Raw genomic sequence first — 19,301 nt, forward strand, 5'->3', positions numbered from 1 at the left:
TTTAATTTCCGAGAGTTACCGGGGGTAAATTTGGTCATTTGACCATGTACGGCATCTGTGTCATACTATTGCTATACTGCTTTTAATCCATTATTCCGCAACGCCGTACAAAAATCATTGGGACAAGGGGAAAAAATCGAGAGTTGCAATCTCCTCTCTTTCCCCACTCCAGGGGGTCATTTGACTAAGTACGGCTTCGGTTCCAAAACATTATCTAGCACTCAAAAGTACTATTAAAAGCAATGCCGTCAAAAAATAATTGTTCTTTTAAATGTATACCAATAATCATCTTAATTTCATCGAATTCTTGATATAAAGAGCTGTAAGGTCATTTGACCCTGTACGGGAACTTTTTTTTTAACATGATATTGTAAAATTCAATTGTTGTATAGTATTGCCGTTCAAAAGAAACCGTTCTAAAAAAAGTTATAGAGAAATGCAAAACCAGAAATTTTGTTAAAGTTTAAACATCGTAGATTAATGAAATATAATAGTTTTCTACACTTTATCCGTTGTTTTAAATAGTATTAACATAGATAAATTAGGAAAAAACGATGCCGTACATTTTTGTGCAGACCACATCTTTTAGGCTGATGAAAGCGACGAAAGCTACAATTTTAAGGGTGCTTTATGGCCATTTGATACAGTACGGCATTAACATATTTTTACCCAACTACGGCAAAGCAAAAGGAGGGTTATGGTTGTTTACAGGTCATGTATGTATGTTCATCTATTCCCTCGTAACTTCTAAACTACTAATCAGAATTCGACAAATGACATATCATTAGAAGCGTCTGAATTGTTCACTGGATAACCAGCGACCAGCTAGCTAAAGGCTATATGGGGTTTCACAAAATCTAATGTGGCGTCCTCTAGCGGACAAAACATACAGAGTAAAAAAATAAAGTTAAGATAAATATGCAGTGTTTGGTATCATTTGAAAGCGCTTTACTTGTACATTTTGAATATGTATATATTACTAGCATTTGCTTGTGAATTTACCTGTATTCATGGACTGATTGCATATAATTCACATCTTTTCGTTCATAGCTTTTTTATTAGTTCATCAATTTAACGGAGTCCATTCCACCTGACTCCGACTTTCCAAGGTGATAATTAACCACCTCGAGCTTCTTAATATTAATGTATATTTATATTTTATTATAAAAATATACAGCAAACATTTCGTTATATGGATTTTTTTCTTTTTCAGATTTTTCCCCTTTGAACCAACGAAAATGTACGGCACATGAAAAAATATTATCTATGCATAAAATACTTTAAAAATAAATTTATTTCGTGTTGTGTCAAATGACCCCCTGGAGTGGGGAAAGAGAGGGGATTACAACTCTCGATTTTTTCCCCTTGTCCCCATAATTTTTGTACGGCGTTGCGGAATAATGGATTAAAAGCAGTATAGCAATAGTATGACACAGATGCCGTACATGGTCAAATGACCAAATTTACCCCCGGTAACTCTCGGAAATTAAATAAAAATTCCGACTTGGTGGACCACCATTTTTGTACGGCACTGAGCGGTTTCTTATTATTTTTAATGGATCTATCGATGGTTAAGAATGCCGTACAAAAATATATGACCAAAATTTACCGAGTCTACCTGTACTTTTCAATTCTCATCTGCACTCAGTTGGACAGCTTACAAGTGACGGCATAGTGATGAATCTTATTATTTTTTGCTCTGCTATCGTTCTAGATATGTCCCCTGGTGGTTCATTTGACCCATATTTTTGTCCTATGCGGGCTTGTAGTCTATTATAGATGTATGACTGACCAGAAAAAACAATAAACTGATTTAATTTATGTAAAGTTTTATTTTTATATCCCAAAAACAAAATGGTATTCCATATTTGGTTACTTTCCTCTATTAAAATGGCTCTACTATAGGTGACTATTAGGTGACTATAATTATATTATATTTGTTATTATTTATAGTTGATAGCGATTCCTTATAAAATCATCCATACTAATATTATAAATGCGAAAGTAACTCTGTCTGTCTGTTACTCAATCACGCCTGAACTACTGAACCAATTTGCATGAAATTTGGTATAGATATATTTTGATACCCGAGAAAGGACATAGGATAGGTTTTATCCCGGAAATCCTACGGGAACGGGTTTTTCTCTGAAAACGCGGGCGAAGCCGCGGGCGGAAAGCTAGTTACTTATATTTTAATTTATTAATAACCTCTCCAGGTAGATAATGTAAATCAAAAAAATGCCTTAGAGTTTGCAATAAATTATTGATTAATAAATAATTAACTCGAATTTGGCACGGAAATATATCACGTTCAATTTTATCAGGCATCTATTCGTTGTGCATGCATGCTCCGCTTTCTTGTTTCTAAGAAAAAATACCTGCATTTTGTTAGATTAATTACTTTGCAGAGCTGTGCTATTTCACATCTATCTATACTAATTATAGGTACGTGTATATATTTTGAGATTTATTTTGTTATGGATATAAATTATTAATAAACAATCATTAAACAATTCTTTGTCTGTCTACAAATTACAAAAAGTACAAAAAGACGTGTCTACCTATGTCCTATACAATACCTACATACTAGAACATCAATTTATTTAAGACTAGCTTTCCACCCGCGGCTTCGCTCGCATTTTCAAAGAAAAACCCGCATAGTTCCCGTTCCCGTGGGATTTCCGGAATAATAACTATCCTATGTGTTATTCGAAGTTACCTTCTATATGTGTGCTAAATTTCATTGTTGATAACTGAACTGATGTTCAGTAGTAGGTATTTGCGTGAAAGAGTAACAAACACACACACATCCTCACAAACTTTCGCATTTATAATATTAGTAGGATTGGTATGTGAAAATAACCTAAGTAGGTACCTAGCCTACCTATATTGATTCCTTTGTAAAGTTTATAAACGATTGGGTATAAGACCAAACACAGTTCATAATTATACGTAGGTATAGCTACGTTAAATTATTTAATAGATACGGTCCATCATTGGTTACCTATTCATAAAAAAAATATCACATTCTAGAGAAGCATTAAAAATCTATTTATGTTTGTGGTAGCGCAACACTCTACATTTTTAAATAAAATGTTATTTTTTATTACTATCTATCGTATTCATTTCTTCTTACCTACTCTTAGATAAATTAAATATACCTAAACATATTGTACAGCACAGTGAATATTTTAATATAATACTCGTCAATCGAATCGAATATGTATAAAGCTCGTAAACATAAAAGAAAATAAAAAGAAAATCATATTTACAACATCACGCGACGCGACGTTCAAAACAAAATTTCGTCGTGTGAATAATATTAGGTACCTATATTATTGTATTTTCTTTCCCAAATGAAAGTTTTAACCCATTGAGCCCCGAACGGCCCGATCGGTCCACGACACAATAGATTTTCTATTGTGTCTGTGATTCCGGGGCCTGAGTTATAACAAAACTTCTATATTGTTCATAATATTATTATCACTAAATTTGTCATATACAAGCTTTAAATTCATTTTTAATGTATTCAAAGATATCCTTATTAGAATTATAAAATGTCTATTCTTTATAGAACCTCATCATGAAATTTACCAAAATGATATGAGATCCTGAACATTGTGCATTAAGGAGTCAGGACAGTCTTTTGATTTTTTTATACCTAGGCATGGACGTATAAAAAAAGACGGACGCCGTATTACGAACAAACAACGTGAAGCCACCATAGTAAGCTAGCGATCGTGTAAAGACAATAAACACGCACACACTCTCACCATAGTAAGCTAGTCGGCCGCCATTACGTCGTGAACTACCGAGTACCGACTGATTAACTGCGTCACTGTTTCACAAAAATATTTAAAATGCCATCTTGCGTGGTTAAATGGTGTCGCAACAGTACAATTTTAAATAACAAAACAAAAGGGATTACATTCCACAGGGAAGCAAGTTATTTCTTTTATGTTTTAATGACAAAATTATTACGGCAAAATTTATAGAAAAAAATACAGCCGCCATTGTCATCAGGACAGCTGTTGCCATGGCAACATGGCACACACACATGGATGTTTCACCGCCATTACTAGGCTTCACTCAATGTTTAGGCGATATACCGTCCGTCTTTTTTTATACGTCCATGTACCTAGGTACTTAATATTTTATGGTTTAATTAGCAATTTATTTTATGCAGATTGCAGCCTTAGATTGCAGCGTTACTTAGTAACTGAAGTTAAGAACGGCTTTATCAGTTGAAACCTTAGGTTGAAACCCATTGTTCAAACTTACTCAGTACGTTATCTTTATGCTATGGTACGTAGATCCTAGTGTAGGTACATACATATAGATACCTAATATCTAATAATTATCACAAATGATCACTACATCCAATAGCTATACTACCACCAAAGTCAAGAATAAAACAGGATGTATTCATAATATTATTAATATAGTACGACATAAAAGAGATGAAATTAATTATTTTGGAACTAATTCGTTTTTCATTACCTGGCAACCCTGAATTGGCAATGTAGCTGTCAAGTTGAATAAAAATTTGTTGTTTTTTTCGTGAAGTGGAGAATTATTGAGATAAAATTGTTATTTAGAACAAGAAATTTAAATAAAAAAGGAGACATCATGAAAAAGGTTAAACGTAGCGGTGTCCGTGATGTGGTGTATAAAGTTTTTATTCGGTGTTTGTCCGAATTTCAAGCTGGAAATTTATTGACTGATTTGGAAAACGTTTACAAACGTACAGCTGAATATACCGGTGAGATTCCATTTATTTTTGCTCAGTACTACGTAAAATAGAATATTCCATTAGTAACGAGTGTTTAATGTATGTATGTATGGCGATTATTACGTTTTCGCAATTTAATTTGAGGTTATTTGTATGTAAACAAAAACTAGATTTTATAGTGCGACCAGCACAATTTGAGTCAAGAAGTTATATCCAATCCAACCAGCCTCAAATAAAGTACCTAGTTTAGATTTTACTACATAGTATAGTGATAACTGTTTTCATACAGCTATCTATATATATTAATCAATCAAACGATAAGAAAAAAAAACATATTTACTGTATCATATTTACAGATACTGAAGATGCCCCGTACCCTCTTGCCAGTACTTCGAAACAGAGTGATGATCAGTCCTTTGAAGGAGTAGAATATTTAGATTTTGATGAATTATATTAATGTACAAAATTTATCTACAAAAAAAATAAAAATATGTGGTTTTCAAATCGCCTTGTTTTTTTCTACCCGACGGACCCAGAAAGAGGGTAATGTGTTTGAGCTGCATGTATGCTTGTTTGTTTGTATGTTTGATTCTATGTGCGCCTCTGCAGTCTAAACACTTGACCGATTTTTATAAAATAACTAATTCCAAATACATTTAAGTAAAATTTGACCTAGGTCTAAGGTCAATTAAAATACTAATGTATTTTTGTCTTAAATTACACTATTGCTACAATGAAACAATTATAACGGTTTAAATCGCGGTATTTATGTTAGATTATCTTCTTCTTATATATAAAAATGAATCGCAAAATGTGTTGGTAAGCGCATAACTCGAGAACGGCTGAACCGATTTCGATAATTCTTTTTTTATTATATTCCTTGAAGTACGAGGATGGTTCTTATGTAGAGAAAACGTAAACATGTACCACGGGCGAAGCCGGGGCGGACCGCTAGTATTATATAGATTTTTGGATTTTTATTCTATAGTATCAAGATCGCTTGCGTCGCAGTATCAGTGTTGCTATATGAGCGACGGTGGCGCCCTCATTTATTTTCATCTCTTTTGTGTCGCACTGTACCTTATTATTGTGACTTTATAAAGTCATTTATAAAACTAGCTTACTTGTATAGTCCTCGCAGTGCCGTGAATATCACTCGCAATCGCACTTATCCGATTTTTCTAGAGAAAAGCCACTGTAGGTCAAATATTACAAAAAAGAGCCTTTATTTTTCAAAAAGATTACAAAAAAAAGAATGAAGGCATAGGCTTTCCTACGGTAAATTGCCGCGGTTTTTAACCGCTTGAACGAAACGAATATGTACAAGCGGCTTCACTATGGTTTTTGTCCACGTCTGATTTTAAAACATGGATTCGTACAAGTCAATCACGGATAAAAGCCGTGAAACTACGCCAAAATTTGCCTATCATAGAACTAAACTATATTAGCGGCTCACACATCTATCATCACATTCTCTCATTCGAACTAACGCCCAAAGTTTTAGTATCTAACGCAGTAATAATTTTAAAAAGTTAAACAAAATTAATGGAATGTCAATTGTCAAAGTCAAACTAAAATTATCTCCGATTCGATTTGTAACAAGTTACAAGCTCACTCAAAAATTATCTTGAATATCTTTATTACAGCAAGAAATGTGGAACGTAAATTGCTACACAAATAAAATATGATGAAGAAAATATGTCTGTCGTGATATAGGGCAAAAAATACGCATCGCAATAATGCCCCCTTATCGTGACAGTTTAAACTAAAAACAGAAAACAAAGCCTATTTGTGTACAAATTATTATTAAAATCAGCTTTTAAAGATGTTTTCAAAGAATTTAACTACTAAGGACTCGTTCCTAGAGCAGATGAAAGCGGCGAGAGAAGAACGCGCGCTCGAAAAGAAAAGGGAACAGTCTGCCATAAAAATACAGGCAATAGTTCGCGGCTGGTTAGCGAGACAAAAGTTTATCAAGCTTATTTTGTAAGTTTTCTAAATCTTCATTCATACTGAGATCTATTTCTTATTTCTAGAACATTGCATAAAATCGTATTTCGTGATTTTATGTTTAAATGTTGTTTTTGTTACTGCTGATAAGTGATACTGTATACATAACATGCTTACGCTATATTATACATTATTAATTATTTATTAGACCTTTGGTTATGAAACATTTGTATTACTAGTTGATAAGAAAGACTTGGTTTCAGAAATGAATTCGACCAATTGTTACCTGAAACGAACCATGGATCTCAAGAAGAAGGCCAACAACCAGAGTTTGTTCAAGCGCTGGATGTATACAAAGTTACTTGCCATTTATTTTTAGTATTTAAACCACAAAGGGACAGAAAGAGATTTGAAAAACTCTGCAAATATATTGTTCAGAGTTTGCATTCGGAATCTGTTAAAATATCTTATGTGGGAGTATTCCTCAACAAAGAATACAGGTGAGCAAATATAAATATTATATCTTAAAGATCTAGATCGTTGTCAAAGTTTTTCCTGGTAGATTGTAATCCGTTACCACTAGCTAATTCATTTCTGAATATTTCTTTAACAGTATAATATGTATTTAAGTATTATTATATGTTTATGGCCAGTCAATATAGAAAATTGTACAACATTAAAGTGTAAAGGGTATCATACAAATGTACTAGGTTATAGTGACTCCAGTGAACTCCAGTGACTCAATATAATTTTAACACTATGCATAATACATATTTCAAATGTAATGTTTAGTTACATTGTTTTATTAGTTTTCCGGTGCATTCTTGGCACTATTACACAACACATATTATTATTGGTTGTGTGCACTATTTTTGTATAAACATTATATTGTTTCATCATCATGGAAATTCTGCTGTAATGTATTTTGAAAATGTTATTTAACCCATTGACCACCGAGCGCCACGATCGGGGCGCGACACAATAGATTTTCTATTGTGTCTGTGATTCCGGGGACTGATGGATTAATGTACAATACGGAGATACTTTATTTTTATATTTCAATAATAAATCAAATTATTGACTCCTTGTTTTTTCTTGTTTGCAAATATTTTAACGATTTCATATTAAAAAGCTTTTATTCAAGTTTTTATATGGCAAATAAGTGATCTTGTAATAAATAGAACTTAACTTTGCTAATTATAATTAATTTTACCCTACAGTTATTGCACGACATATTTCTGATCAAGACATTAACATTTTTATTTACAGTTTATGCTGGATACAACACATAAAGGATCTCCTGTTTAAATGTTGCCAGTATCTCGAAGAATTGAAACCAGAGTCTCCAATAGACATGCAAAGTATACTAATTCATTTGCACACACTATTAGAATTTACTGCTATAAATACATGGGCTCTTACAAGATTGAAAAACTTTGATAAGCTCAGAGGCGGTATGACTCAACTGTGTGCTAATGTGATGGGTTCGCTGTTTCATAAAGGATATTATTTGACGTTAAAGGTTAGATATTAATAATAACATAAGTTTTTATTAACGTGTACACTAATATCTATATGTTAACATACTACTAAATAATGCTCACACGCTAAAAGGATTTCCATTCTGCATTTTACAGTAAAAGCATGATGGGCTTTAACTACAGAGTTTAATCCTAGTATCTCTCTTCTTTGTTAAATCTAATAAAATTGTTATATTTATATGGTACTAGCGGTCCGCCCCGGCTTCGCCCGTGGTACATAATATTTACGTTTTCTCTACATAAGAACCATCCTCGTACTTCAAGGAATATAATAAAAAAAGAATTATCGAAATCGGTTCAGCCGTTCTCGAGTTATGCGCTTACCAACACATTTTGCGATTCATTTTTATATATAAGAAGATTTGTTGTATAAGTATAAAATAAAATTCTCTATATCACTGTTTTCAACAAACTAAAATCTTTTTGTAAACATTGTTTCAGTCACTTCTCCTGCGAGGGCTATGCCGCGAGAAAGTCAGTCTTAAGAACATAGCATTATCGGCGATTGTTGCGCTTGCGCTGCGCCCTCTGATCTCTGCACAGTTTTCTGAGAAACTACTCACAATGTTCATCATACAAATACTCTCCGTACCGACATTGGTGTATCATATGCAACTTATATCACCAGAGGTAAGAAAAGTATTGAAAATAAGCTATGAATTGAAAACCATCATTGTTTGTGTGAAAGTAGGTTAAAAAGTGGTTTTATTTTGTATAAATTATTAATGGATACAAATGTTAACTTAGCATTTAGATTTGGTCTTGGGCTTTACATATTGGGCAGTAATGATCAAATTTTTGCTTTTCTAAGTATTTGCTTATTATTGGTGACATTTTCATAATATTCTTGAAACAAACACGTGAATATTAGATTTAATGGCTTTACGTATTATTTTATTTTCCCATTAAATGAATAAATGTTCTATTATGATTTCAGTCAATTTCCACATTCCGCACACACGCGCTATTCGATAAATCCATCGAATTTCTAAGCGCAGATCAGAATATGCGAATCGTGTTCAATACTTTAGAGGGAAACTATGCTCTGTGCTTGTTGGGAAACCTTATACAGTTGGCGCACATTGAACGGGACCATACTCAGAGTGAAACTTTTTATCCTACTTTTGTGGTGAGTCTGATATTTACCAATAAACATATTCAAGAATGTTTTAGTATGAAATTTGAAAAACACTTTCGTTTTACCTTCCTACATTCAGCATTCAAATTAAAATAAAAGGACTAAACATATAATTTTTAGTTTTATGACATTGTAAAACTTGAAAATCCCACCCTATTATCAATTTATTTCCATTCTTTTATTATAATTGTATTAAAAATTTTTTTGAAGTGAAACTTCTTTATCGGGGTCGGAAAAAAATTTAATGTAACATTTTTCCGTTACGCGCCATCTTGTTTTTATCCCTTACACGCGTGATTGACGTATATTTCTGTAAAGTTGCATATAGTAAATTATTTTTTGAAAAATCAAGAAGAAGTTTCACTTCTTACGTGTGTACACTAGTACACGCACACATTTTTTTTTGTTATATTCTCTGTGTTATGGTTCTAGAATATCCCTTTCATTCATATTAAAATTCTTTTAGCTCGTCACAACCCGCTTCCTAGACAGCTGTCAACAATACGTAGTATGCAAAAAAGGTAACCTTAGCAACTGGCATCCCGTACTTGGCTGGTTCTCCCAAGGTTTCGATGCATATCTACCCCCCACTATGGGCAATCTACGAACCCAGCTATCCTTACTATGGGGTGCTCCGTTATTGAAGAAGTTATTGGCTATACCGTTAAAGGAAATGCTAGAAGGTGGGATCTCTGTGGAGGAGGGCGCGGGGCCCTCTCAACAATCGTCGCCTGTGCAATTAAATAACCCAGCTGCGTTTATACGGAGAGCTATTGAGGCTAGGACTAATAGGTAAGGATTACGTAATACACTCATAGATATATGAGGGTTTTTAATATATTGATGAATACAGACATTTTTAAAATATTTTGATGTGTCTTTGAACTAATGGGATAACAGTTATTATTATAACGACAACATAAGCTATTTAGTATCTAAATATGTAATGCCAAAAAAATTGTGAATAATGTACTAAAGAAAAATTTAGAGCTTCTTTGAAGAATTTCCTGCATTTTGTGTTACTTTTAATACATAAAACAATTATGTAGTAGTATTTATTTAAAACTCTACAACAGCAAGTTAACTTTTTTGTAATTTTTTCTTATTCTATTTCAGAGGTAGCTCAAATAAAAGCTACAGGAAGCTGGGTTCGCCGGACTGCACAAAAGTCGCCTTGATTTGCTCAATGTATCATACAGCTTTACAGACTATGACGCAAGTCAAACTGGATATATTGACGGGTAAAAAAATTTTCTACACATATTTTTTCTCTGTATTCTTGTATAATGAATAATAAATGTTTGGGTTATTATGTGCCCAAAATTTTATCCAAATTGGTTCAGTCACTTTAGTAATGGGAAACAAACATTTATCAATTTCCACAATTTTTCCCGTATATATTATTAAGATTACGATCTTCTATTAAAAAATCTATATTATGTTTAATAAATAATATTTTTTGTAATTTACAGGCCTATGCAATCAAGACGAAATATTATACTCGCTATGGCAATTCCTATGTACATTGGGACCAAATAGTGGCTTGAAAGCATTCCTCGATCTATTGGCCGTTAATACTAAATCGTCTGCGCCTGAGTTTCAAATGCTCATATTGTTTGCTGATTGTATGACGCATTATGTTACGTAAGTTATATTATGAGATACAGTAGCACCTCTATAAGTCGAATATCAAGGGAGACGCCAAAAAATTCGAGTTATAGAGTTTTCAACTTATGGAGGATTTCGACTTAGGCGGATTTTGATTCGACATAAAGAGTTTGAGGTTTATTCTTATAAATTTTGAGTTACAGAGGTAAAATAAATTAAAATTCAACTTGCAGAGGTCACAAACATGTTTTTATTTATTAGAAATCAACATTATTTCAAATCATTTTAAAATAAAAAATATGGCATTAAAAAAGTCAGTATTTTTTTTGCTTTAGATAATTTGGTTGTTCTCTAGAATTTTATAATCTATAAAGAGCAGAAAATTCTTCTTTTTCAAAGATAGTACTGGTTTGCTTTATAAAATTTCGTAAGGTATTCAATGTGGTTCTTGCCTCTTTGATGGAAACCCATGGAGCGCATGTACTATTCACGTCTTCTATGTCATCTTAATCATTAGTATCGGTTTTCTGAGCTACTGAATCGATAATTTCGTCATCAGATACCTACTTAATGCAAACACGTGTTTACGTGAGTCATAAATTTATTATCGCATACTCCTAAAATGTTTTCTAAGAAACAATTTATTATAGTGTACTGCACTGTGGGCAAGTTGTTAAAGTCCAAATGATCAAGTTATAAAGATTGTAAAATAAAATGTTGCCATGTTCGAGATACAGAGGTCAAATTTAATTTTTCGAGTTATAGAGTGAAAATATGTACCAAAATGGCTTGGAGGGACTCGGTGATTATTTCGACTAACAGAGGGCCAAGATTTCAAGTTACGGAGGTTTTCGGGTTTGAAGGGAAGGGAACAAGACATTTTTTCGAGATTTGGAGGTTTTTGACTTATCGAGGTTCGACTTAACGAGGTGCTACTGTATTAGCACATAAATTATGGAAACTACATATTTTGGTGTGTACATTTATTATGACGCCTTTCCTCATAATAATATAAAAGCTATATCTGTTGAATGATTCATTCTGAAATCTATTCATTTGAAAAAAATTTTAATTATAGAAGTAATTTTAATGTTAAAATCTAAATAATAAAATTTAACTATTAATCATGAACAATAAATAAAAATTTAAATTAAAGTAAAATTTTTATAAATAAATTTATCATAGAAAAATAAAAAATAAACAAATTTTCAGAATACTCGATGATATGGAAATGTATGAAAAGCAAGAACCTTTTAAGCTACAAGACTATGTCAACATGTCATTGTTTTTGAACATGTTTATATACAAATCCATCATTGGACAACTTTTTGGTAAGTTTTAGTGTATCACAATATCATAAACTATGGTGTCTGTTTTAAAATAGAATTTTTAAATTGTCTGATCTTTTAAAGCAAATTATTATCAAAGCAAATTATTCCATCTATAATTAAATTTTACTCCTAAATGCTCTTCATATTTTTAAATTCAATAGGTACCAATTACTACCAAATTCCGTGACATAGAAAAAAGTTATTACCCACATCAAAAAACTCTATATATATAACAATATTTTTTAATTTTAATACACATATCAATTCTTTTCAGATCTCAAAAACATCCAAAGCAACGAAGTATTCAGGTCGCTTCACACACTCCTGCTAGTGTTGTACCGCCGCGACTGTAGACGCTCGTACACGCCCGCGGGACACTGGCTTGTTAGAGAAATAAGGGATTCGCACTTTATGGCCGATCTGGAGAAAGGGAAGAAACCGCAACAGGTGAATATAAATAAACAGCGTGTGTGCTGAGCACACGTGTTAGAAGTGAAACTTCTTTGGCAAGTTCAAAGATATCATAAGATATAAGTTTATAGGAAAAAATATTGAATATTATATATTTGTCGGTGCGGAAAACTCCGTAAATAAGTAAAAAAAATAAAAGCCGGAAAAAGTATTTGGGATTTCACAACGCAAATATTTTAAAACAGAAAATTATTTAAAACATTATATATTATGTTAATCATAATGTATTCATCCTTTGCAGGTTCTGGTGCAAAAGACTCCACACATGATCGCTCACGGTGAAAGAGTGAGATTGTTCAGAAGAGCCGTGGCTGATGAGAAGGTAATTTTCTGTTGATATCTAACCATTTTCTGTTTAGAAATGTAAATACTATGTCATATAATCAAAAAATATTTGTAATATGTGTGCGCAGGCGCGTATGTGTGCGTACGAGCGTGCGTGTGCGAGCGAGCGTGAGTGTACCTGTGTGAACGTGCGTGCATGTGTACGTGCGAGCGTGCGTGTGCGTGCGAGCGTGTATTTGGACGTGCAATTGCAACGAGCGTTGCAATTTAATCACACACACCGACGTGTGTGTGATTAAATTGCATGTACATATATGTGTAAAGTTGTATCAATGCGCAGGTGGTGCTCGGTCTGACGGAGCGCGCGTGCGGCGGGCGCTCGACGCTGGTGACGGTGCGGCGCGCGCGGCTGGTGGAGGACGGCTACCGGCAGCTGGCCGCGCTGCCGAGCCGCGCGCTGCGGGCCGTCGTGCGCGTGCGCTTCGTCAACGAGCAGGGGCTGGACGAGGCGGGCATCGACCAGGACGGCGTGTTCAAGGGTCAGTGACGTCACACGCGGCAGGAGGACGGCTACCGGCAGCTGGCCGCGCTGCCGAGCCGCGCGCTGCGGGCCGTCGTGCGCGTGCGCTTCGTCAACGAGCAGGGGCTGGACGAGGCGGGCATCGACCAGGACGGCGTGTTCAAGGGTCAGTGACGTCACACGCGGCAGGAGGACGGCTACCGGCAGCTGGCCGCGCTGCCGAGCCGCGCGCTGCGGGCCGTCGTGCGCGTGCGCTTCGTCAACGAGCAGGGGCTGGACGAGGCGGGCATCGACCAGGACGGCGTGTTCAAGGGTCAGTGACGTCACACGCGGCAGGAGGACGGCTACCGGCAGCTGGCCGCGCTGCCGAGCCGCGCGCTGCGGGCCGTCGTGCGCGTGCGCTTCGTCAACGAGCAGGGGCTGGACGAGGCGGGCATCGACCAGGACGGCGTGTTCAAGGGTCAGTGACGTCACACGCGGCAGGAGGACGGCTACCGGCAGCTGGCCGCGCTGCCGAGCCGCGCGCTGCGGGCCGTCGTGCGCGTGCGCTTCGTCAACGAGCAGGGGCTGGACGAGGCGGGCATCGACCAGGACGGCGTGTTCAAGGGTCAGTGACGTCACACGCGGCAGGAGGACGGCTGCCGGCAGTGACGTCACACGACACGGTCGTACTGCTGCGTAATCATGCACTAACAGGAAGCCGAGATGCGCGATAGACGAGACTCGTGCGGTCATAGAGGAGCGCACTGATTGGTGGTAGTGATATGCATTTCGTGGAGGGCGGCGTCTTCAATTGTCAATGTCGTCACAATATCCGATCTATCATATGTTCAGTAGCAGATGGTAGTACTGCGCATAATAACGTGCTTCCGTGCAATTAGCTTATACAGTCAGATGGTTTAGATTTTGATTTGGAATTTTACTATCACTTTAAAATTATCAATTTTCAAATATCTAATTTTACCGTCCAAACTTTATTTCAACAATCGTTTTACTAAGTTATTTCTATTTTCACAGAATTTTTAGAAGAAACTATTAAGCGAGTATTTGACCCCTCGCTGAATTTATTCCGTGTGACGAGCGAGGAGAGATTGTACCCATCGCCGACTTCTTGCTTACAAGAAAATCATTTGCAATTGTTTGAATTTATCGGAAGAATGCTTGGCAAAGCAGTGTATGAGGTAAGAAGGATATTTATTATTTATTTTTTGCTTTTCAATAGTTTTAAGAAAATTTTACCTCGTTAAGGTTGAAATTCCCACATACTTTACCACACTACCATACATTTATATGGTATAGTGGTAAACTATATGGATATGCGCGTCCTTCTTCCCATCAAAAAGTGAACTTTATTGTATGTCATATAAGGTTGAAAATTCCACAAACAATATACCTTATCACCATTTTCACAGGGTATAGTAGTAGACGTGCCATTCGCGTCTTTCTTCCTAAGCCAAGTGCTAGGACAAACGCAGCAAGCGTTATACAGCTGGATAGACGAACTGCCCTCGCTCGATAGGGACCTGTATAGGAGTCTCACGTATATTAAACATTTTCAGGTGCGTATTTTTGCGTTTAGTGCATTAATAACTCAGGCCCCGGAACCACAGACACAATAGAAAATCTATTGTGTCTGGGACCGATCGGGCCGCTTGGGGCTCAATGGGTTAAATCAAATATAATTGAAAAAAAATAATAACAGTACAGAAAAATACAGTTTGCAAGAAAAAAAATAGCATTCATGTTATTTGGTGTACATTTGTTCACTTCATGCAGTTATTTAATATTTTTTTTATTACTGAAAAAAATAATTTTAAAAAATCATATAATACTTCTGCAAAATTACATATATGTCGCAGGGAGATATATCAAGTTTGGAGCTAACATTCTCAGTGGACGAAGAACGCCTGGGCGAAATAGTTACCCACGAGCTGGTGCCTGGAGGCAAAGCTATACCTGTCACCAATGAAAATAAGTAAGTTTTCATTTTGAGTAATGATGGAATTGAAAAGTTTATTTTTTTATTTAATGCAAGCCGTAAACATTCTCAAAAATAAATTTTTAAAAGATCTTTTTTATTAGTTGACTTTTTACGTAAATTAAAAAAGCAATAACTTAAATAAATTGTGCGTGGTTAGGAGATCATTATCAGTCTTGGCTCGTTATCGTTGACACATAATAAATCTTAATATATATAAATCTCGTGTCACAATGTTTGTCCTCAATGGACTCCTAAACCACTTAACCGAAATAAAATTCGCACACCATGTGCAGTTCGATCCAACTTGAGAGATAGGATAGTTTAAACATGTAGGTACCACGGGCGAAGCCGGGGCGGACCGCTAGTAATAAATAAATAAATTCTGTGCTCCTCAAAAAAGTTTTCAAATAAGTTCATTCCAGTCTATAGACTAAAATAAAAATGTTCGTTTTACAGAATCAATTACATACATTTGATGGCTCACTTCCGAATGCACACGCAGATCAAGGACCAAACGAACGCTTTTATAAAGGGATTCCGTGCTATTATTAATCCTGAGTGGCTTTCGTTGTTCTCTACGCCGGAGGTATGTGATAATTTACTATAATATATGTTTATAGATTAGTTCACATTATGATAGAAAAGGGGAAAGGAGCGTACCGAATACTCGATATATTCTATAGTTATATTGAATAAAATACATACTATTTTTTTAGTTATGTGTGCATAAAAAGCCACTTCATTATGCGTACCCTTGGTTACGCATTGCGTCAGACAACGTATAGCGCGAGTTAGTGTTTGCTATCGCGAATTCGGCGCGTTACATCTGTCTTTTTTAATATTCTTAGGGATGTCGCTCACTAATAATTAATTATTTTCCATTTTTTAAACATTAGTCTTTTTGATTTATTTTGTTTACCATCACATTGGCATTGTATTTGGATTTGTATGCACTGTTACTTAGTTTTTTTTAAGCTATTGCATAGCTTCTATCGCGGGCTTTGAGCGTGGAGACCGAATCCAGAAATTCCGTAACGAAAATAATCTAACACCCCCCACTTTGACCGTTACAGGTGATACTTTTTATGCCATGCAATAGCTTTACCGCGGCAGTTACCGAAAGCCACGCGATGATGTTTTTTTCCACGGGTGAAGCCATGTGCCACGGCTAGAAACACGTGTTTATTCTACTTGCAGCTTCAACGTCTAATAAGCGGCGACAACGTGCCGCTCGACTTACGCGACTTGCGGCGTCACACACAATACTACGGCGGGTTCCACGACTCGCACCGCGTCGTGTGCTGGCTGTGGGACGTGCTGCAGCGGGACTTCTCGGAGCACGAGCGCGCCATGTTCCTCAAGGTGCGTAGAGACCGGTAGAGGTGTTGTGTAGAGCTATGTAGAGTTACGTAGAGCAGGATATGTAGAGCCAGACTGTATGGAGATAGAAAAAAGTGAAGTCCCATGTCCCCTAGTGGGGTAAGGGGCAGATGCATTATACATCTGTTTCACTGATCGATTTTCTTTTAGGGACAAGTAGGTGATCAGCCTTCTGTGTCCTACCAGACCGAGGCCTTTTTTTTTTCTTCGTCTCCACCGGGAATCGAACCCAGGACCCCTCGGTGCTACGCTCACGCGTCAACCACTGTACCAAGGAGGCGGTCGTATGGAGATAGAGACTAGCCAGTTATGTAGTAATGTAGAGCGCGTCTGTATGGGTGTTGAAACTAGCCGAATAGTTATGTAGAGCGTGGTTTGTGTGGATATAGAGACTCGTCAGTGTGTAGAGCTGATTCTCTTGATACGTTCACGTGTTCTCCGCCGTTACACGCATGACGCAATCCAGTTGGACATTTATACAAAGTTTTATATTTTATTCACAGTTCGTGACATCGTGCTCTAAGCCACCAGTGCTGGGCTTTGCGCATCTCAAACCGCCATTCTCTATTCGCTGCGTCGAAGTAGGCGATGATGAAGATACCGGAGATACTATAGGTAAATATAAAACATAATGAATAATTATACAAATGTAAAAACAAATTCCTTTACAAATTCTATCTGCATTTGCCACTTTAACATTTTTTTTCAATACAATATTTTTTGTATTTTTCTGCCTACCCTCAAATACATTTTATCAAATTTCCTAATTCGCAATCAGTTATTTTTGAGTTCGACTTTTCCTTCATTTTATAAATGACATAGGTATACTGTAAATATAATTATTTTCCAGGGAGTGTAATAAGAGGCTTTTTCACAATACGAAAGAAAGATCCGCTCAACCGTTTACCAACTTCGTCTACGTGTTTCAACCTACTCAAATTACCCAACTATCAAAAAAGGAGTACGCTACGGGATAAACTAAGATACGCTGTTAATAGCAACACTGGTTTTGAATTGTCGTAAATTTTAGGTCACAGAAAATTAGGCCGTATTTCAATGTATTAAGGCATTGATTTGATTAATAAATTATCCGACTATCAAAAAAGAAGTACGCTACGAGACAAACTAAATACGCTGTTAATAGCAACAGTGGTTTTGAATTGTCTTAAAAAAATAATTCAAGGAAAATTAGACCATGTTCCAATGTATTTAAGGCATAGATTCAATCCGTTGCTTGGAAAATTGAAATTTTGGTTGTCTTTCCCTAATTTTAGACTCGAAAGTTGTGCAATTTGATTTTATTTTAATCATTTATTTGTTGATTAAAATTGTGTGCGATTTTCTTAAAAGATAGGACGGTATAATTAATATTGGACATTTGGGTTTTTTTATGAGTTATTGATGTATCCATAGTTGCTAATATTCCAAAGAATTTAAACGAATATTATTTTATTCCGAAAGAATTTTGAATGATCTCTGAAAACCATTCAGTAGTTGAATAGTTTGAATTAAATTGCTTAGGACGTTTTTATTTTAATTCAATTGGCGGAAAATGAAACATTATTACTTTTTTTTAAATAGGTGGTTATTTTTAATAATTAAAAATGATTGATTTTTGTTTGATAGTGTCAATCAAGAAAATAAATGTAACAATCTAAATTTTAAGTGTAATATATTAATTTTATAAAATACAAAATAAATGTGTAAATGTGGTAATAAATGTGGTTGCTTCAAATAATAAGAGTTTATAAACACTCATGAAAAATTACATGCTCAAAAAATCTTCAATATAAATGATAAGAATATAAAAGTTTATTTGAGAATTACATTTATTTTGATATTTAGAATTGGCTTGGAAATTAACCTTGACAAAATATAAAAAAAAAGAAAAATAGAAGTCATCATAATATTAACAGAGAAAGAGTGAGACTCGAATAAGTCTTTAAAGCTTTTAAATTCAATACGCATGCACCTTTATATTCTTGGTGTATTTCTTATTTTTAAAACTACCCGCACCAAGCACTTTTGTGTGAAATCTTACGTGGCCAGTATATTATCGGAATGCCTGTCGGTGTTTTGGCAAGCAAATAATCCTGTAAATAAAATTAATATTTAGATCTATAACAATTGGGATTAGATTTAAAAATAACACGAATTAGAAATCGAATTGATAGCGTTTTTAAAATTATTTTAGTTTTCTTTTCACCGTCTGTACATAATTTACTAGATCGTAAAAAACACGATGGAGATTTGAGATTGCAATTTTGATACTTAGGTTATGGGGTTTTGTATAAATGTTTTGGAAGTAGTAAGTATATATGTATTAATAATCATTATCTAAAGCGGGGTACTCACACACCTTGT

The 19,301-nt window shown here is 35.2% G+C and overlaps 1 protein-coding gene across 1 annotated transcript; it reads left to right on the forward strand.

Moving 5' to 3' along the window:
- Positions 1 to 6,301: 6,301 nt before the first annotated feature.
- On the forward strand, positions 6,302 to 18,629 carry LOC149486116 (ubiquitin-protein ligase E3B). The gene is made up of 19 exons (XM_089699452.1): positions 6,302 to 6,718; positions 6,946 to 7,182; positions 7,952 to 8,204; positions 8,665 to 8,853; positions 9,161 to 9,352; positions 9,828 to 10,153; positions 10,478 to 10,602; positions 10,834 to 11,005; positions 12,182 to 12,300; positions 12,575 to 12,747; positions 13,013 to 13,093; positions 13,397 to 13,595; positions 14,594 to 14,757; positions 14,989 to 15,135; positions 15,436 to 15,551; positions 16,014 to 16,143; positions 16,755 to 16,919; positions 17,441 to 17,552; positions 17,788 to 18,629. The coding sequence occupies exons 1-19, from the start codon at positions 6,558 to 6,560 to the stop codon at positions 17,958 to 17,960; spliced, it is 3,234 nt and encodes a 1,077-aa protein (XP_089555578.1). The 5' UTR covers positions 6,302 to 6,557; the 3' UTR covers positions 17,961 to 18,629.
- The last annotated feature ends 672 nt before the right edge of the window (positions 18,630 to 19,301 follow it).

The sequence above is a fragment of the Colias philodice genome, chromosome 9 (genome assembly GCF_061535455.1).
Source record: "Colias philodice isolate Cphi_HAF_F1 chromosome 9, ilColPhil1 Martin Lab GWU primary, whole genome shotgun sequence".
In the NCBI taxonomy this organism is placed as follows: domain Eukaryota; kingdom Metazoa; phylum Arthropoda; class Insecta; order Lepidoptera; family Pieridae; genus Colias; species Colias philodice.

Bases quoted from the DNA above. Each gene is read 5' to 3' on its own strand.
- LOC149486116 (XM_089699452.1), top strand. From the start codon at position 6,558: ATGTTTTCAAAGAATTTAACTACTAAGGACTCGTTCCTAGAGCAGATG. The intron at 10,154-10,477 runs GTAAGGATTACG...ATTCTATTTCAG, and splicing joins ATTGAGGCTAGGACTAATAG to AGGTAGCTCAAATAAAAGCT. The intron at 11,006-12,181 runs GTAAGTTATATT...ACAAATTTTCAG, and splicing joins TGTATGACGCATTATGTTAC to AATACTCGATGATATGGAAA.